The sequence below is a fragment of the Esox lucius genome, chromosome 8 (assembly GCF_011004845.1).
Source record: "Esox lucius isolate fEsoLuc1 chromosome 8, fEsoLuc1.pri, whole genome shotgun sequence".
Lineage (NCBI taxonomy): Eukaryota > Metazoa > Chordata > Actinopteri > Esociformes > Esocidae > Esox > Esox lucius.
This window is the reverse complement of record NC_047576.1, coordinates 37,531,706-37,558,133: the sequence shown is the minus strand read 5'-3', so window position 1 is coordinate 37,558,133 and position 26,428 is coordinate 37,531,706. Positions and strand designations below refer to the sequence as shown.

Sequence of the window (26,428 nt, the reverse complement as noted above, 5' to 3'; positions counted from 1 at the left end):
TGTGCTTACCCTATAGACGAACTTCTATAGGGTATCTGTTTATCTCAACATATATTATACCTGCAGCACTTTCTTAGCCAACCATACCTGAATTTGGCCTATGCAAATTGCCTTATCAAAAAACCTAGACATTGTGACGTGGGACATGGTTTTCAAGAATTACTTGCTAGGTTATAAATAATCCAAATAGTGTGTCAATTCATGGGGTCAATACAGGGTTCAGCCAGCAGCAATTTCTTAGCCACCCATTCCATTGGCTCGAGTGCAAGACACCTGAATTTGGCCAATGCAAATGGCCTTATAACAAAAAAAAATTATGTTGTGTGGTGGAAAATGGCTTTAGAGAAATACTCACTAGGGTATAAATAATCCATATGAAATTACAGGGTATAGCCAGCAGCACTTTCTTAGCCACCCACTCCATTGGCTCTAGTTCAATCTACTGTAAGCCAAATACGGTTATGCAAATTGCCTTATAAAAAAGAATTAGACGTTGTGAGGTGGAACATTGAGAATAATTCACAAAGGTATGAAGAATCCTTATAAACTGTCAATTCATGGGGGAAAATAGAGGGTATAGCCAGCAGTACTTTTTTAGATCCCCATTCCACTGGCTCCAGTTCAATACACTGTAAGTCAAACATGGCTATGGAAATTGCATTATAACTGAAAACCTAGATGTAGTGAGGTGGAACATGGCTTCTGAGAATATTCACTAGGGTACAAATAATCCATATAAATAAATACATGGTCACAGTGTCTGACCATGTCTGACCTTTCCAGCTTGTAACTCGTGACCTATTTCTCTATCCTTGCCATATAGGAGAACCCTTTCCCATTGTTGCGTGCAACTATATTATTATTATAACTTTTTCCCCCTTGAAACCACTGAATAACTCAAAAAGTCCTTAGTGAAAAAATATATAAATTGGACCACTGAAAATATAGACCATGTATACCTACCACAAAGAGACCCAACCCGATTGCTCCATTGGGGGCGCTACAGGCCACGCCCAAATTCAGTTTTTTCACAATGATGCCATTTCCAACCCGATTGACCTAGAATGCTTATTGTTTGTGTACCTGCCTTATTTCTCATGATGAACAATAAAGCCTCAAGAACCCATGAAATCCGTCATCTTAGATTTTTCTGTATGGTGAAAACTTTGCAAAATCTATAAAGATTTACTTAAAATAAACAATGATTCTTATTGACCTGCCCTTTGACTTATACAGTGGGGAGAACAAGTATTTGATACACTGCCGATTTTGCAGGTTTTCAAAGCATGTAGAGGTCTATATTTTTTTTATCATAGGTACTCCTCAACTGTGAGAGACAGAATCTAAAACAAAAATCCAGAAAATCATATTGTATGATTTTTAAATAATTAATTTGCATTTTATTGCATGACATAAGTATTTGATCACCTACCAACCAGTAAGAATTCTGGCTCTCACAGACCTGTTCGTTTTTCTTTAAGAAGCCCTCCTGTTCTCCACTCATTACCTGTATTAACTGCACCTGTTTGAACTCGTTACCTGTATAAAAAGACACCTGTCCACACACTCAATCAAACAGACTCCAACCTCTCCACAATGGCCAAGACCAGAGAGCTGTGTAAGGACATCAGGGAAAAAATTGTAGACCTGCACAAGGCTGGGATGGGCTACAGGACAATAGGCAAGCAGCTTGGTGAGAAGGCAACAACTGTTGGCGCAATTATTAGAAAATGGAAGAAGTTCAAGATGACGGTCATTCTCCCTCAGTCTGGGGCTCCATGCAAGATCTCACCTTGTGGGGAATCAATGATCATGAGGAAGGTGAGGGATCAGCCCAGAACTACACGGCAGGACTTGGTCAATGACCTGAAGAGAGCTGGGACCACAGTCTCAAAGAAAACCATTAGTAACACACTACGCTGTCATGGATTAAAATCCTGCAGCGCACGCAAGGTCACCCTGCTCAAGCCAGCGCATGTCCAGGCCCGTCTGAAGTTTGACAATGACCATATGGATGATCCAGAGGAGGAATGGGAGAAGGTCATGTGGTCTGATGAGACAAAAATAGAGCTTTTTGGTCTGGGTCTTCCAGCATGACTACGACCCCGAAAAACACAGCCAGGGCAACTAAGGAGTGGCTCTGTAAGAAGCATCTCAAGGTCCTGGAGTGGCCTAGCCAGTCTCCAGACCTGAACACAATAGAAAATGTCTGTATGGAGGAGTGGGCCAAAATCCCTGCTGCAGTGTGTGCTAACCTGGTCAAGAACTACAGGAAACGTATGATCTCTGTAATTGCAAACAAAGGTTTCTGAACCAAATATTAAGTTCTGCTTTTCTGATGTATCAAATACTTATGTCATGTAATAAAATGCTAATTAATTGCTTAAAAATCACAATGTGATTTTCTGGACTTTTGTTTTAGATTCCGTCACTCACAGTTGAAGAGTACCTATGATAAAAATTACAGACTTCTACATGCTTTGTAAGTGGGAAAACCAGCAAAATCAGCAGTGTTTTAAATACTTGTTCTCCTCACTGTAAGTGTCTCAAACATGATGCCCTATAGAGTGATAAGAAATAAAAGATCCATTGCAAGATGGCGGACAAAATGGCTGACTAGTGTAAAACAAATGCATTAATACATCTCAGGTGTACATTATATCATGGCAAAATTATATAAATTGGACAACTGAAAATATAGACCACATACACTGTGTGCACAATTATTAAGCAAATTGTATTCCTCAAGATTTATTTTATTATTGAACAAACACAATGCTCTTAGTCAGTCCAAAATATAATTGAACCTCAAACCTGAACAAAGAAAAAATTTGTTTTGATCTTTTTCAGGGAAATACATAAGTGTGCAGAATAATTAGGCAACATATAGTGTGTAGAATTATTAGGTAACTAAATTACAACAATAATTTCTCCCAAGTCACTTATTTATTCAGAAGTGCAACAAATAAGTAACACAAAATAACATTTCTGGCCTTTCAAAAATATTCAGTGACTGATATTGCTACCATTCTTTTCAATAACTGCCATGAGCCTTCTATCCATGGAGTCTGTCAGTTTCTTGATCTGTTCGGGATCAACTTTCCCTGAAGCAGCAACCGCAGCCTCCCAAATGCTGTTCAAAGAGGTGTATCGTCTTCCCTGACTGTAAATCTCACGTTTGAAAAGGGTCCACAAGTTCTCAATAGGATTTAAGTCATAAACCCTTTAATGATGGAAAACATTTTGAGGACCGTGACGTCGCCCGGTATGGTGCAGCCGGGGCCCCACCCTGGAGCCAGGCCCGGGGTTGGGGTTCGTATGCGAGCGCCTGGTGGCCGGGCCTTTCCCCACGGGGTCCGGCCGGGCTCAGCCCGAAGGAGCGACGTGGGGCCGCCTTCCCGTGGGCTCACCACCTGCAGGAGGGACCATAAGGGGTCGGTGCGTAGAAAGATCGGGCGGCAGTCGAAGGCGGGGGCCTCGACAATCCAATCCCTGGACACGGAAACTAGTTCTAGGGACGTGGAACGTCACCTCGCTGGCGGGGAAGGAGCCTGAGATTGTGCATGAGGTTGAGAGGTTCCGACTAGAGGTAGTCGGGATCACCTCTACGCACGGCTTGGGCTCTGGAACCACACTCCTTGAGAGAGGATGGACTCTTCACCACTCTGGAGTTGCCCATGGTGAGAGGCGGCGGGCTGGTGTGGGTTTGCTTATAGCCCCCCAGCTCTGCCGCCATGTGTTGGAGTTTACCCAGGTGAACGAGAGGGTCGTTTCCCTGCGCCTACGGGTCAGGGATAGGTCTCTCACTGTTGTTTCTGCCTACGGGCCCAACGGCAGTGCAGAGTACCCGACCTTCTTGGAGTCTCTGGGACTGGGGACTCCATCGTTCTACTGGGGGACTTCAACGCCCACGTGGGCAACGACAGTGACACCTGGAGGGCCGTGATTGGGAGGAATGGTCCCCCTGATCTGAAGCCGAGCGGTGTTCAGTTATTGGACTTCTGTGCTAGTCACAGTTTGTCCATAACGAACACCATGTTCAAGCATAAGGGTGTCCATCAGTGCACGTGGCACCAGGACACCCTAGGCCGTAGGTCAATGATCAACTTTGTTGTCGTTTCATCTGACCTGCGGCCATATGTCTTAGACACTCAGGTGAAGAGAGGGGCGGAGCTGTCAACTGATCATCACCTGGTGGTGAGTTGGATCCGATGGCGGGGGAGGAAGCTGGACAGACTTGGCAGACCCAAGCGTACTGTAAGGGTCTGCTGGGAACGTCTGGCCGAGTCTCCTGTCAGAGAGATCTTTAACTCCCACCTCCGGCAGAGCTTCGACCGGATCCCGAGGGAGGATGGAGATATTCTCATGTTCTCCAACTCCATTGTCGAAGCGGCCGCTCGGAGCTGTGGCCGTAAGGTTTTCAGCCTTCTTGACCTTGGCCATGTCTCTGAACAATTGACACCTGGTACTTCTGGATACTCCAGGTAGGTTTCAGTTCTGGAATATGGTGGCACTGGGGCATAATGGGTTCCTGGGAGCTTCACGTTTAATACTTCTTCAGTCTTTTGCAGTTAATTTGCATATTTTCTTCTCCATGCATTTTTTGCACCCCAGTTGAGTATTCGCAACAAAACTTTGAGTCTCCAGTGGTCAAGACTAAATATTTTAGCTATTTCAGGAGTGTTGCATCCGCCTGAAAAGCATTTTAAAATTTATGACTTATCACTGTCCGTTAAATCTTTTTACCGGAGGTCATGAATCTGCCTAATAAATATGCAAACCTTGATATAAGGTGTTATTCACTGTTGCCACACCCTTTACACAAATACACATCACTTGAAAATGATTCAATCCAATGAGCATTCAAGTTTATATGGTTAGTAATTGGATTTGCATAGAAATAATAATACAATCAGAATACTCACTTGCCTAATAATTGTGCACGCAATGTATACCTATACACAAAGAGAACCGAACTGATTCCTCCACAGGGAGTGCCACAGGCCACGCCCACATGTAATTTTTTTACATTGATGCCATTTCCACCCCGATTGACCTAAAATGCAGATTCTTTGTATACATGCCTCATTTCCCATGATGAACAAAAAAGCCTCAAGAACCCATAAAGCCCTAATACATTACACAATTTCCGCCCCGATTGACCAAGAATTCTTACTCTTTGTCAACACGTATCATTCCCCAGGAGTTGCAACAATGTATCAAGAAGCAATCATTTCCGCCATCTTGGATATTTGTACAGTGAACATTTTATGAAACCTATAAAAATCGACATAAAATCAACAATAACTCTGTTTGACCATATATTTAACCAAAATATTTTTAAGTGCAATAAGTTGTTATGGCTACTTCCCTGTGCTAACCACTTCGCAGGAGGACCCCGTCCCATGGTTGCTTGCAACAATATTTTTTAATATGGTACAAGAAGATAATATACCATTATATCAAACACAGCTGAAAGCTATTTGGTTTGATAAATGAAACTTAGCATTGTCTTTGTGTTTGTTTTTGAGTTGCCACAGCATACAATAGAATGGCATGTCTTAAGGTCAATATTAGGTAAAAAATGGCAAAAAAGAAACTGCTTTCTCTAGAAACTAATCAGTCAATCATTGTTTTGAGGAATGAAGGCTATTAAATGCTTCAAATTGCCAAATAAAATGAAGATTTCATACAAGGGTGTAGACCTGTCTTCACAGTCTTCTAAAGATAATCCCAGTAGTTATTGTTAATTATTCAGTAGTTTAAGGGTGTGCACACTTATGCAACCAGGTAAGGTTTTTATTTCTCATTTTCCCCCTCAAAGATTACAGTTTGTTTTTCAATTGAATTGTTCACATTATAGGTCACTATAAAAGTGGGAAACTTCAGATATGATTTATCTTTGTCTCATTCTTTTACATAAAAAAACCTGGCATTTTAACAGGGGTGTGTACACTTTTTATATCCACTGATGGAGCTGAAGTAGAGAAAGTGTCCGAATTTAAGTTCCTCTCTGGGTTTATCAAAGATGACCTCACCTAGCCCAGGCAAGCAGACTCTGTGGTAAAAACTGCCCAAAGTGCCTATACTTCCTGAGGTATTTCAAGAAGTTTGGCATGTCTGCAAAAACTCACCAACTTTTACAGGTGCACCATTAAGAGCATCCTCTCATGTGCATTACTGCCTGGTATGGCCTTAGGAAAGCATGGAACATCATAAAAGACTACAACCACTCAGTCTATGGTCTGTTCACACTGGTGCCACCTGGTAGACGTTACCAGAGTATCAAAACACACACTTCCAGACTCACAAACAGTTTGTACCCCCAGACCATAAGGCTCCTCAAACAGCTAACACTGATCTATTGATCACATGTACACATCATATGCTCTGGTCACTTTTTATGTATATTCATATACAATAGCACATTTAATGTATCCATTTACATTTGTGCTCATAAGATTGCATACACTGACAGAAATTGTGAAATCAATCAATCAATCAAATGTATTTATAAAAGCCCTTTTTACAACAGCAGTTGTCACAAAGTGCTTTACAGAGACACCCGGCCTTAAACCCCAAGAAGCAAACAACAGTAGTGTTGGATTTCAGTGGCTAGGAAAAACTCCCTAAGAAGGCGGAATTTTAAGAAGAAACCTAGAGAGGACCCAGGCTCAGAGGGGTGACCAGTCCTCTCCTGGCTGTGCCAGGTGAGATATTAAGAGTCCAATTAGAATAATAAATACATTTCTCTGGGCTAAATCCAGAGTATATTGGATTTTAGACTAGGTCAGAAGTATGACCAGGTGGATAGGGACAGGAACAGCAACGGTCCCCCAAACCAGGTAATCCGCAGGTGTGGACCAGGACCTCATCTCCTTCTAAAATTTAAAATTGGAGGAAACTGAGAAAAGTTAGTAGTACATCCCTCATGTCCCCCAGCACAATAATATAGCAGCGTAACACCTTGGAAACTGAGACGGGGGGGTCCGGTGACACTGTGGCCCTACCCGGGGGAGGCCCCGGACAGGGCCCAACAGGCAGGAAATCAATCCAACCACATTGCCAGGCATCAACAAAAGGGACACCCACCAACCGCAACCCCCCTGAATGAGGGCCGAGTATTGATAGCAGCGTACAGCCCAACTGCACAAGTGCGCAATAGAGAGTCAACAACAAGCCAGTGACTCTTCCCCCGAAGGGCAGAAGTAACGAAAGCATGGATTAATTTTTCTGCATCAGTTTTTGATAGAAATTTTCTCATTTTTGCGATGTTTCGAAGATGAAAATAAGCAACTCTTGAGACATATTTTATATGTTCTTCAAAGGAGAGGTCAGGGTCAAGGGTAACGCCAAGGTTTTTTACAGTTTTTTGGGATACGACCATGCAGCCGTCGAGGTTCACAGTGAGATCTGCTAACAACGCTCTTTGTTTTTTGGGTCCTAAAAGGAGCATTTCTGTTTTATTTGAGTTTAAGAGCAAGAAATTCTCTGTCATCCACTTCCTAATATCTGAAACGCATGCTTCCAAAATAGCTAATTTAGGGGCTTCTCCATGCTTCATTGAAATATATAACTGTGTGTCATCAGCATAACAGTGAAAGTTAATATTGTGATTTCGGATTACATCGCCCAGAGGAAGCATGTATAGTGAGAAAAGTAATGGGCCCAGAACCGAGCCTTGAGGAACTCCAAAGCATACCTTTGACTTGTCAGAGGATATGCCATCCACACTAACGAACTGATATCTTTCAGATAAATAAGATTTAAACCAGGCTAGAACATGTCCACGTAGCCCAATATTGGTTTCCAGTCTCTCTAAGAGAAGGGAGTGATCAATAGTGTCAAAAGCAGCACTAAGATCAAGAAGCAACAGGACGGATGCGGAACCTTTGTCTGAGGCCATTAGAAGGTCATTTGTTACCTTCACGAGTGCAGTCTCAGTACTATGATGGGATCTAAAACCGGACTGGAATATTTCATAAATGTTTTTTGTCTTTAGGAAGGTATTCAGTTGTTGGGAAACACATTTTTCTAAGATTTTTGAGAGGAACGGGAGGTTCGATATTGGCCTATAATTGTTTAATATGTCGGGATCTAGATTAGATTTTTTTAGAAGAGGCTTAATTTCCGCAATTTTTAGTGAGTTTGGTACGCATCCGGAGGAAAGGGAGCAATTTATTATGTTCAGCATTGGCTGACCTAGCACAGGAAATAACTCCTTAAGTAATTTTGTAGGAATCGGGTCTAGCTGAGAGTTTGTGGGTTTAGAACTCATTACAAATTTTGTAAATGTGTCGAGCGATACGGTATCAAAAAATTCAAGTGTCCCCATTGACACCTGATCAGGGAGGATCCGGAAATGTTTTGGACAACTGAGATTTTTAGGACCATAACTATTTAAGGATTCAGTTATTTGTTTTCTAATGGTGACGATCTTTTCATCAAAGTAGTTCATGTATTCATTACAACTAAAGTGAAGACCCACTTCACTTGCTAAGCTTTGCTTTTTTGTTAACTTTGCAACTGTATCAAAGAGAAATTTTGGATTGTTTTTGTTCGCCTCAATCAGGTTGGAGAAATTAGCTGATCGAGCAGACGTGAGTGATTTTCTGAATTGTACTGTACTGTCTATCCAGGCTAGTCTAAATACTTCCAACTTGGTGGAGCGCCACTTTCGCTCCAATTTTCTGGAGGCTTGCTTAAGTGCTCTAGTATTGTCGGTGTACCAAGGAGTAAGTTTCTTGTTGCGTATTTCTTTAGTTTTTAGTGGTGCAACTATGTCTAATGTATTTCGCAGTATTGAGTTTAGATCCTCGATTTGATCGTTTACAGATTTATTTACTCTGTCATTTATGAGCGAACTAGTAAGAATATCAAGGAATTTATTTGTAATCCGAGAATTTATAGTACGGCTTTTGAAACTCATTGTTTGGGGGGCAAGTGGAATTCTTGTTTTAACGGTAAATGTAATAAGACAATGATCCGATAATCCAGGATTTTGGGGGTAAATTATTAGATCTACAATATCTATTTCTCGTGACAGGACTAAATCTAAGGCATGATTGTGGCAATGTGTTGGACCTGAGACATGTTGGATGAAACCCATTGAGTCAATTATGGCTTGAAAGGCTTTTTGAAGAGGATCATTGGGGTTTTCCATATGGATATTGAAATCGCCAAAAATTAGAATACTATCTGCCATGACTACAAGGTTAGACAAGAATTCTGGAAACTCATTGAGGAACGATGTGTATGGCCCGGGGGGCCTATAAATAGTAGCTATGTAAAATGATTTATCGGCCTGGTTAACTTTCATGAGTAAAACTTCGAAAGAATGAAACTCTGTGATATGTTTGAGAGTACGTTTATATTTACTGTCATAAATATTAGCGACACCCCCTCCTTTTCGGGACGCACGAGGGATATGATCACTAGTATAGCCAGGAGGAGAGGCCTCATTTAAGGCAGTGAATTCATTAGGCTTTAGCCACGTTTCACATAAACCAATAGCATCTAGTTTATGATCAGAGATTAATTCATTTACTGCAACTGCCTTTGGAGCAAGAGATCTAATATTTAGGAGTCCCATTTTGAGATGCGAAGTGATACAATTATTTTTATTTTTGACCGAGGTGGAGGAAGGCTTTATCTTAATAAGGTTGTTTTTGTTAGCACTACCTTGTTTAACTTTTCTCAGCCTGGAACGAGTCACAGTGGCAATAGGTAAACCTGTACTAACTACTCTGGCTATGCTATTGACAGACTCCACTATGCTAGCAGGCTGGCTAACAGCCTGCTGCCTGACCTGCACCCTATCTCATGTTAAAGCTATAGGAGTGAGACTCCTGTCAATGTTCCTAGACAAAAGAAGAGCACCACTCCAGCTAGGATGGAGGCCACACCAAGTTTGCCCCTGACTGGTGTTTTGGACTGATCAAGCAGTGCTTCTGAAAGACCAGAGTGAACACTGGTGAAGGACAGCACCATGAAAGAGGTGAAGATCCCACAGCTGGTTAGACTGGAGAATGGTACTGTGCTGGTGGAAAGTTATGACTGGCAACAACACCTGGCTCCAAACTGCAGACCAGAGCTTTAGGTAATTATCATTGTCATAGCATTGTATTTGTTTATTGTTATGATCTAAACAAAATAGCTGGTATGTAATGTTCCAATATTTTGGCTGTTTTTATGTTTTACAACTTTAATACTCTGGAACCTGGTGTTGTTGCCAAGCAGAATCCAGACTCAGTCGGGACTCGACTCCAGCTGCTGCGTAACTCTGACGTTCTCCCTCCCAGAGATGGCCTGCTTGTACAAGCACCACCTGGACTGGACAAACATACCCCTTTGAAAAGATCCATGAGTTTTGGAATGTAGAGGCCATGGACATCACTTGCCCTCAACCAAAACCAAGGGCAGGCCCAAAAAAAAGTACTTAAAATGTAGATCCCCTTGCTGATGTGTGATGTGGACAACCCAGTCCATCAATACAGTAAGACGCCTCAAAGGCTGTTCACTTGCACTCTCAAACTATCTGCACTTATATTGCTGCTACTATTTATTATGTTTTCTGCTGGGAAGCCACTTTATCATTCACTGTACTGTTTATACCTGATGAATCAAGTGCATTGGGTGGGATACTCACAAGCCCCGGCTGAGTGTCGCTATGTTGAAGTTGACCCCAGTGGATGAGAGGGTCGCCTCCCTACGCCTACGCCTAGGGGAGGGAATTTGACTGTTGTTTGTGCATATGCCCCGAACAGCAGTTCGGGGGTATTTGGCCTTCTTGGAGACCCTAAATGGAGTCCTGTATGGGGCTCCAGTAGGGGACTCCATAATTCTGCTGGGGTACTTCAACGCACACCTGGAGAGGCGTGATAGGGAGGAACGGCCTCCCTGATCTGAACTCGAGTGGTCGTTTGTTGTTAGAGTTCTGTGCTAGTCATGGATTATCTATAACGAGCAACATGTTCGAACATAAGGATGCTCATAAGTGTACATGGTACCAGAGCACCCTAGGCCGAACTTTGATGATTGATTTTGTGATTTTTTCATTGGATCTGAGGCCTCATGTTTTGGACACTCTGGTAAAGAGAGGGGCAGAGCTGTCAACTGATCACCATCTGGTGGTGAGTTGGGTCAGGGGGTGGGGGAAGACTCTGGACAGACCGGGAAAGCCCAAACAGATAGTGCAGGTGAACTGGGAACGTCTGGAGGAGGCCCCCGTCCGAAAGATCTTCAACTCACACCTCTGGCGGAGCTTTTATGGCATCCCTGTGGAGGTTGGGGGCATTGAACCTGAGTGGTCGATGTTCAAAGCCTCCATTGCCGAAGCTGCAGTGGGGAGCTGTGGTCTAAAGGTCTTAGGTGCATCAAGGGGCGGTAACCCTCAAACACCCTGGTGGACACCAGGGTGGATATGTTATCCCGGAGGACTCCGGAGACGGTTGCAGTGTACCGACGGACCCGAAGAGCTGCGACCTCTGCTGTGAAAGAGTTAAAACAGCGGGTGTGGGAGGAGTTTGGGGAAGCCATGGAGAAGGACTTTCGGTCGGCACCAAGGTGCTTCTGGAAAACCATCCACCACCTCAGGAGGGGAAAATGGGGAACTATCCAAGTTCAAATACGTTCACTGTAAAGGACGATACACCATATCTACTCAATAAAATCAAGGCAACAGTGTAACGAGGACGTGCGTGGAATTAGTTCCCGTGTTTCTGGGCATCTTTGTGTGGTATTGTTCGATGTAGTGTACCGTGCATTTGACAGAACACTTAATCCATTTGTTTGCGCTTTGAAGCTTCCCTTCTTTTGGGGATATTTGTTCGGTTGTGATCAGTTGTTTCCCCTTTTGATTTTGGGAATATTACTTTGATAAAGAAATAGACTACGACAACTCCTGCGTTTGGCTCCTTTTCCCTGCACACCACCACAACATCTTTGACAAACAGATTACAAGCAATAATATTAATTAAATATAACTATGTTTGGCATTGAGTGAATATAAATTAAAGAACACTATTCATAGTTATCCATTTCATATGAGTAGATTCCAAATGAAAACAAAAAGGAATTTGTTTATTCCTTTTTGTTTCTCGATATAGGTTCTCTTACCTTCTAAAATAAAAACAATAACTTGTATGTAGGTTATGTGAATGGCCTGTCTTTGCAGGTCTCTGCCAGGGACTGTAGTGGGGCTATCCAGTTCCTTTCACTGCCAATGCATATCTCTAGTCTCCTAGAATACTGGCGTATACTATTTGTCTGTAGGTGACATGAAAAAGTTATTAGAAAAACAAGAGATGTTATTAGAAAAAGATGTGGTCCGAAATGAATATGCTATGAACGGCGTGTCTTTGCATGTCTCTCCCAGGGAGTGTAGTTGGGCTATCGAGTGGATTTCACCGCCAATGCATAGTCTCCTAGTTTTGTGGCATATAAGATTGTCTATAGCTGACATGAATAAATTATAAAAAAACGAGAGGAGTTTTAGAAAAAGATGTTGGAATTTTGTTTTGTTATTTAGCCTAATACATTTGTAGAATAATAATCTTCAGTAAAATAAGCAGGTAAAATTCAAAGAGAGACGATAGGATGCATTTGTTGAATTGGTAATTGGTGACTCGCAAACACGATCCTTGGTATTTCATTTAGTGAAATAAGTATTTAGCATAATACATTTGTAGATTTACATTTTAGATTTACATTAGATTTATATTTTTGATGAATTAGCCTACAAAATCAGTTGAATCTCCTACTGAAAAATTGTAAGGTGTGATAAGTAGCCTATAACAACTGTTATCCCACTTACACTATACTTAATACTTGTTTGCCTTAATTGCATATTTTGTATTGCCATTTGTACTGCATTTGCATTCATTGCACATCTACACATTCCACTTTTAATATGCATATACTTAATACTTCTAAATAATTGTACATTTTCTGACCCTCTATTTGTACCTCAGGTTAGATGGTACTGCATTTCGTTGTACTGTACTATTGTACTGTTCAATGAAAATAAAGTTGAATCTAATCTATTATCAATTGTATTATGTTTCAATAACAGCCTTATTAAGTTTTGATTAAGCTATTATTGAAACATAATTGGCGTAGGCATTTGGCAGTTCTAGTGATAAATGTGCAAGATGCCCCATCTACCAACCATTGTGTGTCAGCAACACTCTCCCATTCAAAACAGGAATGGGTCCATATATACATTTAAATAGGGACCTGGGCCTAGTCAGGCATGGGTCCCTATATACATTTAAATAGGGACCTGGGCCTAGTCGCTGGACAGTAGCACTTGTGTCATAATAGCAAGTCATCCATATGACCTCTTAATAAGCCTACCTCTCATGATTGTGACCGAGAATTAAATGTTTCAACCATATGCCTCAAGCAAAAATACTGTATTTTTTAGGAATGTCTGGGTTAGGATATCGGTATTCATTCCAGAGAATACTGTCAGACCTTGGGCAAGACTGGTTGATTGCTTATACATGACATAAACTGCAAATTAGAACACATAGCCTAGCATAGAAACAAGATATAATTGGAAAAACTAAATTGCTCAAATTGGCATTTTTTCTAGTGTTGCCACGACTCAATGTGTTTCTCATTAGTTTTCCTCAAATTCTATCTACAGTTTACAATGTCTTAGTCTGTAGTTATTTGGTTAAGAAATAACATTCCTATTTAATCCTTTAATGTTTTAAATGTTTTCAGCAGTTGGCATTTGATGTTCATGAAAACATTTCCTGTCATGTTCATTTATTTGCCACATAAGCAGAGAGAAATTAACATGCTAATATATTCGTTCAAAATCAAATGTCTTGCAAGCTGTCGAATGAAAAATAAGGTAAGCTATAACTTTGTGATTATCACTGCTAACCCTTTGCAGATATTATTTAAAATACATTGCGTCTCCAACGTTTCAAACTGGCGTTTGATTAAAATAAACTGCCTATTCTTCTCCATAATGTTTGTACTTTAAAATATTAAATGTGGCCGAGGAGGAGAATATAAACTTAAAATATCCCTGAAATTGTTTTCATTCCCATTGCTCATACAACTAGAGGGCAGTTTGAAAAATAATGGTCTAAGAATCACTGGAGAACATTGTAGCGACTCCCGACAATGTTCTCAAGTTAATTCGTTTAAACACACACCCTGCATTACTGAAATTGTTTTCATTCCCAGAGCGCATACAACTACAGGGCATCAACGAACATTTTCACACTAAACCGAACAAAGAAATTGAACACTAGAACCAACAAGACAGAAGTTTTCAGGATTATAAAATAAATACATTTATTTAAAGAGAAACCTAAAACCAGCCACGTGTCATCACTATAATATACATATATACAGTGGGGAAAACAAGTATTTGATACACTGCCGATTTTGCAGGTTTTCCTACGTACAAAGCATGTTGAGGTCTGTAATTTTTATCACAGGTACACTTCAACTGTGAGAGACAAAAATCCAGAAAATCACATTGTATGATTTTTTTATAATTAATTTGCATTTTATTGCATGACAAAAGTATTTGACTACCTACCAACCAGTAAGAATTCCAGCTCTCGAAGACCTGTTAGTTTTTCTTTAAGAAGCCCTCCTGTTCTCCATCCATTACCTGTATTAACTGCACCTGTTTGAACTTGTTTGCTGTATAAAAGACACCTGTTCACACACTCAAACAGACTCCAACCTCTCCACAATGGCCAAGACCAGAGAGCTGTGTAAGGATATCAGGGATAAAATTGTAGACCTGCACAAGGCTGGGATGGGCTACAGGACAATAGTCAACCAGTTTGGTGAGAAGGCAACAACTGTTGGCGCAATTATTAGAAAATGGAAGAAGTTCAAGATGACGGTCAATCTCCCTCGGTCTGGGGCTCCATGTAAGATCTCACCTCGTGGGGCATCAATGATCATGAAGAAGATGAGGGATCAGGCCAGAAATACACGGCAGGACCTGGTCAATGACCTGAAGAGAGCTGGGACCACAGTCTCAAAGAAAAACATTAGTAACACACTACGCCGTCATGGATTAAAATCCTGCAGCGCACGCAAGGTCCCCCTGCTCAAGCCACCGCATGTACAAGCCCGTCTGAGGTTTGCCAATGAACATCTGGATGATCCAGAGGAGGAATGGGAGAAGGTCATGTGGTCTGATGAGAAAAAAATTGAGCATTTTGCTCTAAACTCCACTCGCTGTGTTTGGAAGAAGAAGAAAGATGAGTACAACCCCAAGAACACCATCCCAACCGTGAAGCATGGAGGAGGAAACATCATTCTTCTGGGATGCTTTACTGCAAAAGGGGACAGGACGACTGCACCGTATTGAGGGGAAGATGGACGGGGCCATGTATCGCGAGATCTTGGCCAACAACCTCCTTCCCTCAGTAAGAGCATTGAAGATGGGTCGTGACTGGGTCTTCCAGCATGACAACGACCCGAAACACACAGCCAGGGCAACTAAGGAGTGGCTCCATAAAAATAAGCATCTCAAGGTCCTGGAGTGGCTTAGTCAGTCTCCAGACCTGAACCCAATAGAAAATCTTTGGAGGGAGCTGAAAGTTCGTATTGCCAGGCGACAGCCCCGAAACCTGAAGGATCTGGAGAAATCTGGCCAAAATCCTTGCTGCAATGTGTGCAAACCTGGTCAAGAACTACAGGAAACATATGATCTCTTTAATTGCAAACAAAGGTTTCTGTACCAAATATTATGTTCTGCTTTTCTGATGTATCAAATACTTATGTCATGCAATAAAATGCTAATTAATTACTTAAAAATCATACAATGTGATTTTCTGGATTTTTGTTTTAGATTCTGTCACTCACAGTTGAAGAGTACATATGATAAAAAATACAGACTTCTACATGCTTTGTAAGTGGGAAATCTTGTAAAATCGGCAGTGTATCAAATACTTGTTCTCCCCAGTGTATATTTAAACACATACATATCCAGCAAATTAACCAGACTACTGACTGTATTTATCCCAGCTTGCTTGACACAAGGCCCAGGACCTGGTCTTCATAGAGCAAAACTTAAAGGTTTGTTTATAAACGTGTAGAACAGGGATGAGACGATAGACGATTTTAGTACTAATCGCCATGGAAAATACTCACGATTATGAAATCGTGGAGACATTTCATAATAGGGATAATCGTAAATTGGTTAATCCTCAAGAGTGACTTGAAATGTTCTGCCAGTCGCTGAAGTTTCCCTGACTGCTTGTTTTATTTTACAAGTGGAGCGCACTTCATCTCAAGTTGTACTACGCCACTAAACAGCCTCTGCAATGTATGGTCACTGAAGCTGAATGGCTCTGCTATTTTAAATAGAAGAATATTGTCAATTAGTTAATTCTCAAATGTTGTTATAAGTTGGGATTGTATGATATAAAAGAATAAACTAGTTACTAGTCTAACCACTACACTTACTAGTGTAGTGGTTAGACTAGTAAAAAAAGCTTCTGATCATGTCTCCACTTCCTGCTATATGCAAATACCTGTCCATTCCATTACCATGGAAAATAAGCAGTTGAAACAATGTTGAGCACAAACAAATCAATGATATCCTAGAAGACATGAAGCTACAATGCATGCAAAAAAAACCTTGTTAACAAACTGTAAACTGTAGAAAATATGAATAGAATATACATTATACACATGTCAATTTAGATTTTCAAATTATAATTTCGTTTATATTGTAGGTTAATTGTTAATGCTTTCCTACTGAAAATGTGCGGGCCAAAATAACATTGACTATTTACAGGATCTGCACAATACATGATGCTCACAACATAACTTGGAGTTGTTATAATGAATTATAAAGTTATTATAAAGAATCGACACATCAAATAGGCCTATCCTTAGCTAATATGGCACATAAAAGTGCATGCACCCACAGGTCAGTACCGGTAAGAATCCTCAGATAAGAATCCTTATCCTCAGATAAGTGACTTGAAAAATCTCTTGGTGGTCATTGAAGTGTTCCTGACTACTGGATTTATTGAACTGGTGGAGCACATATCTAAATCTTTTTAGATTAGATTCAACTTTGTCATTGAACAAGTACAAGTACAGTATAACGAAATGCAGTTAGCATCTAAGAAGAAGTGGGAATAGAAGAGTTCAGATTTACTTATTAAGTATAATGTATGTTACAGATTTGACATACAGATGTGCAGTGTAGGGGGACCGGAGGGTGTGTTCCAACTATAGGGGGATCACACTTCTCAGCCTCCCCGGGAAAGTCTATGCCAGGGTTCTGGAGAGGAGAATACGGCCGATAGTAGAACCTCGGATTCAGGAGGAACAGTGTGGTTTTCGTCCGGGCCGTGGAACACTGGACCACCTCTATACCCTCTACGGGGTGTTGGAGGGTTCATGGGAGTTTGCCCAACCAGTCCACATGTGTTTTGTGGATTTGGAGAAGGCATTCGACTGTGTCCCTCGCGGCGTCCTGTGGAGGGTGCTTCGGGAATATGGGGTCCTGGGTCCTTTGCTAAGGGCTGTCAGGTCCCTATACGACCAAAGTAGGAGCTTGGTCCGCATTGCCGGCAGTAAGTCAGACTTGTTCCCAGTGCATGTTGGACTCCGGCAGGGCTGCCCTTTGTCACCGGTTCTGTTCATAATTTTTATGGACAGAATTTCTAGGCTCAGCCAGGGGCCGGAGGGTGTCAGATTTGGGGACCACACGATTTCGTCTTTGCTCTTTGCGGATGATGTTGTCGTGTTGGCCCCTTCAAACCAGGACCTTCAGCATGCGCTGGGACGGTTTGCAGCCGAGTGTGAAGCGGTGGGGATGAGAATCAGTACCTCCAAATCCAAGGCCATGGTCCTCAGTCGGAAAAGGGTGGCTTGCCCATTTCAGGTTGGTGGAGAGTGCTTGCCTCAAGTGGAGGAGTTTAAGTATCTAGGGGTCTTGTTCACGAGTGAGGGAAGGATGGAACGGGAGATTGACAGACGGATCGGTGCAGCTTCTGCAGTAATGCGGTCGATGTATCGGTCTGTCGTGGTGAAGAAAGAGCTGAGCCGCAAGGCAAAGCTCTCGATTTACCGGTCAATCTACGTTCCTACTCTCACCTATGGTCATGAGCTTTGGGTCATGACCGAAAGGACAAGATCAAGGATACAGGCGGCCGAAATGAGCTTTCTCCGCAGGGTGGCTGGGCGATCCCTTAGAGATAGGGTGAGAAGCTCTGTCACCCGGGAGGAGAGCAGAGTAGAGCCGCTGCTCCTCCACATCGAGAGGGGTCAGCTGAGGTGGCTTGGGCATCTGTTTCGGATGCCTCCGGAACGCCTTCCTGGGAAGGTGTTCCGGTCCCGTCCCACCGGGAGGAGACCTGGGGGAAGACCTAGGACACGCTGGAGGGACTATGTCTCCCGGCTGGCCTGGGAACGCCTCGGTGTCCCCCCGGAAGAGCTGGAGGAAGTGTCTGGGGAGAGGGAAGTCTGGGCATCTCTGCTTAGACTGCTGCCCCCGCGACCCGGCCCCGGATGAAGCGGAAGAACATGGATGGATGTGCAGTGTATAGATGTGGAATGAAGGCAAATGCAGAACAAATGGCAATTCTAAATGCCACTAAACATCCTCTGTAATGTATTGTCAATGAAGCTGGCAACCGTATACATTTAGAGATTGACATGTTTTTAGAGTATTAGTTAATAATTAAAAACCTTCTTTGATATAATTTTATTGTAATGGCTTTTTAAATGCACAAGAACAATATTTATGTATTGGAAGAATATCTGATCAGCCTTTTTGAGCTAGAAACTAGAGCTAGAGTTGTAATTGGGATTGGTATTAATCGTAAATCGGGGTTTAATTTTGGCCAGGATAATCGTGGCATGAAATTCTCATATCGTCCCACCCCTAATACAGAAAGAAAAAAACACTTTCTGAGAAACGTTGTTTTATATTAGATTGGACATGATGACTCATCTTTCTTACAAAATAAAAAAAATAAGGCCCCATATAAAAATGGATGTACAGGTGCTGGTCATAAAATTAGAATATCATCAAAAAGTTGATATATTTCAGAAAATCCATTCAAAAAGTGAAACACGTATAATGTATACATTCATTCCACACAGACTGATATATTTCAAATGTTTACTTCTTTTAATTTTGATGATTATAACTGACAACTAATGAAAACCCAAAATTCAGTATCTCAGAAGCTGCAGTTTGCCAGAGCAACTGAGGACATGATGTATGATATGGAGACTGACCCCGGTGGATTTTTGGTTTCCTGATCAAATTAGCATTAATTTAAAATATGTTAGTGTGAATGCCAGTTTCTTTGTTTCATTGTTTTGCCTAGGTGAGGTAATCCTATTATAGACGCAATGGGGGAGTTTGGAATCAGCCTGTCTGGGTGGGATAAATAGGGAAGCTTGACTTAGTTCTTTGAGTCTATCATTAACAGAAGCTCCTAGCACACCTTTGTGCTATAGTGTCTTAATTGCTTATGGTACTTAATTGACTTGTAGACTAGTTGGAAGGACGTTGAATCATATGTTTTGTATTGTAACTTTATTACTTGATTGGAATAAATTGTATTACTTTGGAATACAGATTACTACATCATTCCTCGTTCATCTTCATACACAAGCTCATAGGGCCGACCTGGGCAAACACCGGCCCGCGGGCCACATCCGGCCCATTTTACGTCCCTGTCCGGCCCGCGTGAGGCCAATCATAAATTATAGGGATGCACCGAAAAGTCGGCCACCGAATAATTGACACAATCTTTTCTTTCGGTATTTCGGTTTTTGGTTTTCGGCCTTTGGAAATTATTATTTTGAAAAGTGTTACGTTTGTATTACTGACGTATGGACGTATATGCGTGCGTGAGCTGAGAGTGAAGGTGAACAGCGACAAGTGACGCTAGCCAGGTTACCCTCAAGATGTCGGCTCACGCTAAGAAAAGAAAAGTTGATAATGAATGCCGTGTTTTCAACAAGACATGGACTGCCAAGTATTTCTTTACAGAAAATAAAGTTAAAGCCGTTTGCTTAATCTGTGGTACCATAGGTCGCTGTGTTAAAGGATTATAATCTGAATCGCCACTACACGACCAAGCATGAGGATAAATACAGAAATGTGTCTGATGAAGAGCGCGCGTGGGAGTCTAATGCGTTGCTAGCAAAACTGCAAACCCAACAAGTACTTTTTACGAAACTTCACACCCCCAGAGATGCAGCTGTCAGGACAAGTTATGTAATTTCTCACAAAATCGCCAGAAAAAGTAAGGCGTTTTCTGACAGAGAGTTTATTAAGGAGTGCTTATTGGACTCTGTTGCGTTGTTGTGCCCGGAGAAAAAGGGCGCATTTGAGAATGTGTCACTCTCCCGATGCACTGTAACGAGGCGGGTTGAGGACATCGCTGGAAACTTGGAGCTTCACCTGAAGAACAGAGCGGCCGACTTTGACTATTTTTCTCTGGCTTTGAATGAGAGCTGCGATGTACGTGACACCGCCCAGCTACTCATCTTCTTACGTGGGATAACTGCAGACTTTCAAATCTCGGAGGAGTTGGCAGCCATGCAGTCAATGAAAGGTAATGACAACAACCACTGGTAATGACTTGTTCACAGAGGTAAATGCATGTTTGGACATGTTAGGACTGAAATGGGACAGCTGGCAGGTGTGACAACAGACGGTTGTACAAATCTGACTGGGAAAAATGTTGGAGTTTTAAAGAGAATGCAGGATAAAGTGACAGAAATGAACCCTTTGCAGAAATTGACATTTTTGCATTGTATTATACATCAGGAAGTGTTATGTAAGACAGTGTTAAAAATGAACCATGTTGTTGATGCTGTAACTAAAACAGTTAACTTCATCCAAGCGAAATTCAGGTCAGTCTCACTGCTGGACTTTTACTCCTCCCTCAAAGAGGAGAACTTTCCACACCTGAGGAGGCATGCTCAGAGGATTCTAATCCTCTTTGGATCTACCTATGTATGTGAACAGACATTCTCAGTGATGAAGTTCAACAAATCCAAACACAGATCCTCTATCACTGACCACCTCTCAGCTGTCCTTCGCATAGCCACTTCAATGCCCTTGTTCAAGCCCAGAAAAGACTGGATTATTCTCACTGAAGAGGTAAAATGAGGTGGAAAACATTACAAGTTATTGTTTGTTGTATTGCTGTATTTCTATAAACTTGTTAAGTTGTTTGTTGTTTTTCATTGTTTGTGGAGATTAACAAGTAAAAACAAAATTGCACTGATTCAATAATTGCCTTTGTTTTCTTATTTGACCTATACACCACAATTCCACATTGCCTAATATACATATTTACAGAATATTTTTATTCTTCCGATTATCAGTACCAGCTATTCAAAATATATAATTAGTACATTTTACAATGGAAGAAAGTTGAGCAGAATTTAGTTCAAGTTATCGTTGGTGTGGCCCTCTGACACAATTCAGGTTTCTCATGTGGCCCCTTGTAAAAATTAATTGCCCACCCCTGTCATAGGGCTACTGGTAATAACACACACATAAGTAAGTCTAAGCGACCAGACTTGGTATCCCTGAGTTCTGGATTTTCAAAGCAGTATGGTTAGGGCCAGGAACACATGACATTGACTACTCATCCCTGAGTCGTGGTCATCATAACATTCTGTGCAGCCCCAGGAATAGATGCCATTTTACTGTATGGTTTGTGTTAAACGACCTGCACCTTATAGGCGCTTATGATAGGCACATACGCATACGTAAATCGAAGTGACCAGACAGGTCATCCCTGCGTTCCGGGTTACTACACAATCCCTTGGTTTCTGGACTTGATTGATGAGGGGCATTAAGGATAATGTAGGCCGTGAAACACATGATCTTTTGAATGCTTGGCTGGTGATGAAAGATTCATTGATGATTGTGTATATTTACAAACAATAAGGAGTCAGATTATTAGATATTAAATTATCACATAGGTCAAAGATTCCCATTTGCATACATTTTCCTATCCTGTCCACTCAGTAGCATTCGAAGAGGTTTACTTTTATCCCCTATGCTACACCTGCAAGTAAGAATTTTCACCTAGAACTTGATTGTTTGCACTTATCTTAATTGGCTTGGATCTTATCTATACGATCAGAGTTACTTTGTCACCATTTGACATGCAGAGTTCCCCAGGGATCAATTCTCGAACCGCTTCTGTTCAATCTCTATATGCTACCTCTGAGCCAAATTCCACAGAAGAACATTAACTACCATAGCTATTCAGATGATACTCAAATATATATGGCTCTCGAACCGAATGAAAACAGCTGAATAGACTAACTGTGTCACTATATAGATTACATAAATAACTGGATGAACCAAAATTGTCTACAATTTAACAAAGATAAAAAAAGATTGTGTTTGGCAACAAAAATAAAAGAACTAGTATTAGTAAAGAGCTGAATTCTCGGGCCATAAAAACCAGGCCCCAAGTGCGTACTCTTGGTGTTCTGATAGACTCAGACCTCACATATCACAATCATATCAAAACAGTCACCTCAACAGCATTCTATCATCTTAAAAATACACTGCTTGCACAATTATTAGGCAAGTGAGTTTTCTGATCGTATTATTATTTCTATGCACATTTTCCAACTCCATACCATATAAACTTTAATGCTCATTGGATTTAATCATTTTCAGGTTATATGTATTTGTGAAATGAGCGACGCTGTGGCAACAGTGAATAACACCTTATATCAAGGTGTGCGTAATTATTATGCAGCTTCATGACCTCAGGTAAAATGGGCCAAAAAGTGAATCCACCAGAAACAGTTGCAATATAACCGTAAACTGTTTTATTTCAGGCTTACTATAATGTAGATACTAACGGTTTTAGCCAGCCAAATTTCCGTCTATGCGGAATCATTTATAATGCGTATTTTGCTTCGCCTAAGAGGAGATACAGACTCGGGACCTTTAGTTCACAAGTCCGCTTCTCTAATCACTACGCTATTTAACAAGGGGTAGTCAGTCAGTAAGAGACATTCTCTCTTCTTAGCCGACATCGCTTACGCAGTCCGGCAATACACTTTCTTGCTTGCTATCTTTAGTCACAATGGTTTTAGTAATGTGTCCTGTCGTTTATTTGAATTTCTTGCTACCCTGTTAAATGGTTTTATATACACTGGTGGCGAAATATTTGAATAATATACAGATTTGGCTGTTTCTAAAGGAAATTGGTACTTTTATTAACCAAAGTGGCATTCAACTGATCAAAGTATAGTCAGGACATTACCGATGTAAAAAAGAGCACAATCACTATTTGAAACATACATTTTTGATCAAATCTAGACAGGCCCCATTTCCAGCAGCCATCACTCCAGCACATTATCCTAAGTAATTATGCTTACTTTTTTATTTGGTATTAGAAAATAAATTCCTATTTTATCAAACACAGCTGAAAGCTATTTGGTTTATTGAATGAAGCTTAACATTGTGTTTGTGTTTGTTTTTGAGTTGCCACAGCATACTGGCACGTCTTAAGGTCGATATTAGGTCAAAAATTGCTAAAAATTAACGTCTTTCTCTAGAAATTTGTCAGTGAATCATTGTTTTGAAAAATTAAGTCTATACAATGCTTGAAATTGCCCCAAATATGAAGATTTTATACAAAGGTGTAAAGTGAAGCGGGGGTTGTAACAATGTTGAGGTGTGTGTGTTGCGACATGTCCCGATGTCCAGTGGGGGGGTTCCTTTAAAAGTAGGGGAAGATTAGAAGAATGTCGCATGCTGGAGCTGTTGCCAGTCAGGCATCTAACTGTCCTTGACTGTTGATAAGTCCTTTACGAAAGAGTCGCAACATAAACATGCTTTGGAATGTTGAGTAATTAAAAACTGTAGTTCTCGTGACTGGCCTGGAATTGTCAACATTCATAAGAAATGTAAAAATAACTAGGACTAGCAAACAAGGGTATTTGGCGCAGTGTTAGCCATTTCAAGGCATAAATTTGCATAAAACCATGACCTATTGATATAAATAACTCTACTAAATCATGGGTACGCTCTGGCCATCGTCCTTGGATTTCTATTATTAAACACATATGGACACACAATGTAAAACATAAACTGACCAATTATGTAATATGTTAGTTTTGGTTTAACCAAGATAAATGGTAGTGTGTTCAATCTCTTAATATTTTCTGTTTAACGACAACACAGACATTGTAAATTACATTATATAGCTAACACATTTGGAAAATCTTTGGTTTTCTGCTTCTGTACCTGAATGTACCCTCGATGATCAATGAGAAGGTTTTCAGGCTTCAGGTCTCTGTAGATGAGGTCTAGTGAGTGGAGGTACTCAAAAGTGAGTACTATCTGAGCTGCATAAAATCGTGCATGAGGTTCACTGACGATGGAAGAAAAATGTCAGTTCACATGACAAACGTGATTTTATAAAAAATAACAAAATCCTTGCAACCTTATAATACATAGTTTGCAGAAATTATTTTTATAGTATTCAGACCAGGCTATCATGATGCCAACATTTTTATATTTACCTGAACCTCCCGTTGCGCCTCAGATGCGAGAACATTTCTCCTCCTGGAACATACTGCATCACCATATAGAGATTTGAGTTGTCCTATGGGGGAAATAAAGTTAGAAAACATTTTTAAGGCTTATTGTTAACCTACAAAGTGCTACATGGACTTGCTCCTAGTTACCTGTTTGATATGGTCAAGCCAAACATACAGTGGGGAGAACAATTATTTGATACACTGCCGATTTTGCAGGTTTTCCTGCTTACAAAGCATGTAGAGGTCTGTACTTTTGATCATAGGTACACATCAGCGGTGAGAGATGGAAAAAAATCCAGAAACTCACATTGTATGATATTTTAATTATTAATTTGCATTTTATTGCATAACATAAGTATTTGATCACCTACCAACCAGTAAGAATTCCGGCTCTCACAGACCTGTTACTTTTTCTTTGAGAAGCCCTCCTGTTCTCCACTCATTGTCTGTATTAACTGCACCTGTTTGAACTCATTACCTGTATAAAAGACACCTGTCCACACACTCAGTCAAACAGACACCAACCTCTCCACAATGGCCAAGACCAGAGAGCTGTGTAAGGACATCAGGGATAAAATTGTAGACCTACACAAGGCTGGGATGGGCTACAGGACAATAGGCAAGCAGCTTGGTGAGAAGGCAACAACTGTTGGCGCAATTATTAGAAAATGGAAGAAGTTCAAGATGACGGTCATTCTCCCTCGGTCTGGGGCTCCATGCAAGATCTCACCTCGTGGGGCATCGATGATCATGAGGAAGGTGAGGGATCAGCCCAGATCTACATGGCAGGACCTGGTAAATGACCTGAAGAGAGCTGGGACCACAGTCTCAAGGAAAACCATTAGTAACACACTGCGCCGTCATGGATTAAAATCCTGCAGCGCACGCAAGGTCCCCCTGCTCAAGCTAGCGCATGTCCAGGCCCGTCTGAAGTTTGCCAATGACCATCTGGATGATGCAGAGGAGGAATGGACTCTTGCGTGGACTCTTAATATCTCACCCAGCACAGCCAGAAGAGGACTGGTCACCCTAGCCACTGAAATTCAACACTACTGTTGTTTGCTCCTTGGGGTTTAAGGCCGGGTGTCTCTGTAAAGCACTTTGTGACAGGTGCTGTTGTAAAAAGGGCTTTATAAATACATTTGATTGATTGAATGGGAGAAGGTCATGTGGTCTGATGAGACAAAAATAGAGCTTTTTGGTCTAAACTCCACTCACCGTGTTTGTAGGAAGAAGAAGGATGAGTACAACCCCAAGAACACCATCTCAACCGTGAAGCATGGAGGTGGAAACATCATTCTTTGGGGATGCTTTTCTGCAAAGGGGACAGGACGACTGCACCGTATTGAGGGGAGGATGGATGGGGCCATGTATTGCGAGATCTTTGCCAACAAACTCCTTCCCTCAGTAAGAGCATTGAAGATGGGTCGTGGCTAGGTCTTCCAGCATGACAACAGCCAGGGCAACTAAGGAGTGGCTCCGTAAGAAGCATCTCAAGGTCCTGGAATGGCCTAGCCAGTCTCCAGACCTGAACCCAATAGAAAATCTTTGGAGGGAGCTGAAAGTCCGTATTGCCCAGCGAAACCTGAAGGATCTGGAGAAGGTCTGTATGGAGGAGTGGGCCAAAATCCCTGCTGCAGTGTGTGCAAACCTGGCCAAGAACTACAGGAAACATATGATCTCTGTAATTGCAAATAAAGGTTTCAGTAGCAAATATTAAGTTTGGCTTTTCTGATGTATCAAATTATTTTGTCATGCAATAAATTGCAAATAATTACTTAGAAATCATACAATGTGATTTTCTGGATTTTTGTTTTAGATTCCGTCTCTCACAGTTGAAGTGTACCTATGATAAAAATTACAGACTTCTACA

At 41.3% G+C, this 26,428-nt stretch overlaps 1 protein-coding gene across 2 annotated transcripts in view; it reads right to left on the bottom strand.

Annotated features, from left to right (window-relative positions):
- Positions 1-26,428, bottom strand: part of prkacba (protein kinase, cAMP-dependent, catalytic, beta a) — a 207,692-nt gene that overhangs the window by 60,790 nt on the left and 120,474 nt on the right. For both annotated transcript variants that reach the window (XM_029121453.2, XM_029121454.2), the window contains exons 5-6: positions 24,538-24,620; positions 24,260-24,386 (exon numbers count right to left, since the gene is read on the bottom strand). In XM_029121453.2, coding sequence (XP_028977286.1) covers positions 24,260-24,386; positions 24,538-24,620 — 210 coding nt within the window. The remainder of the gene's footprint in view (positions 1-24,259; positions 24,387-24,537; positions 24,621-26,428) is intronic.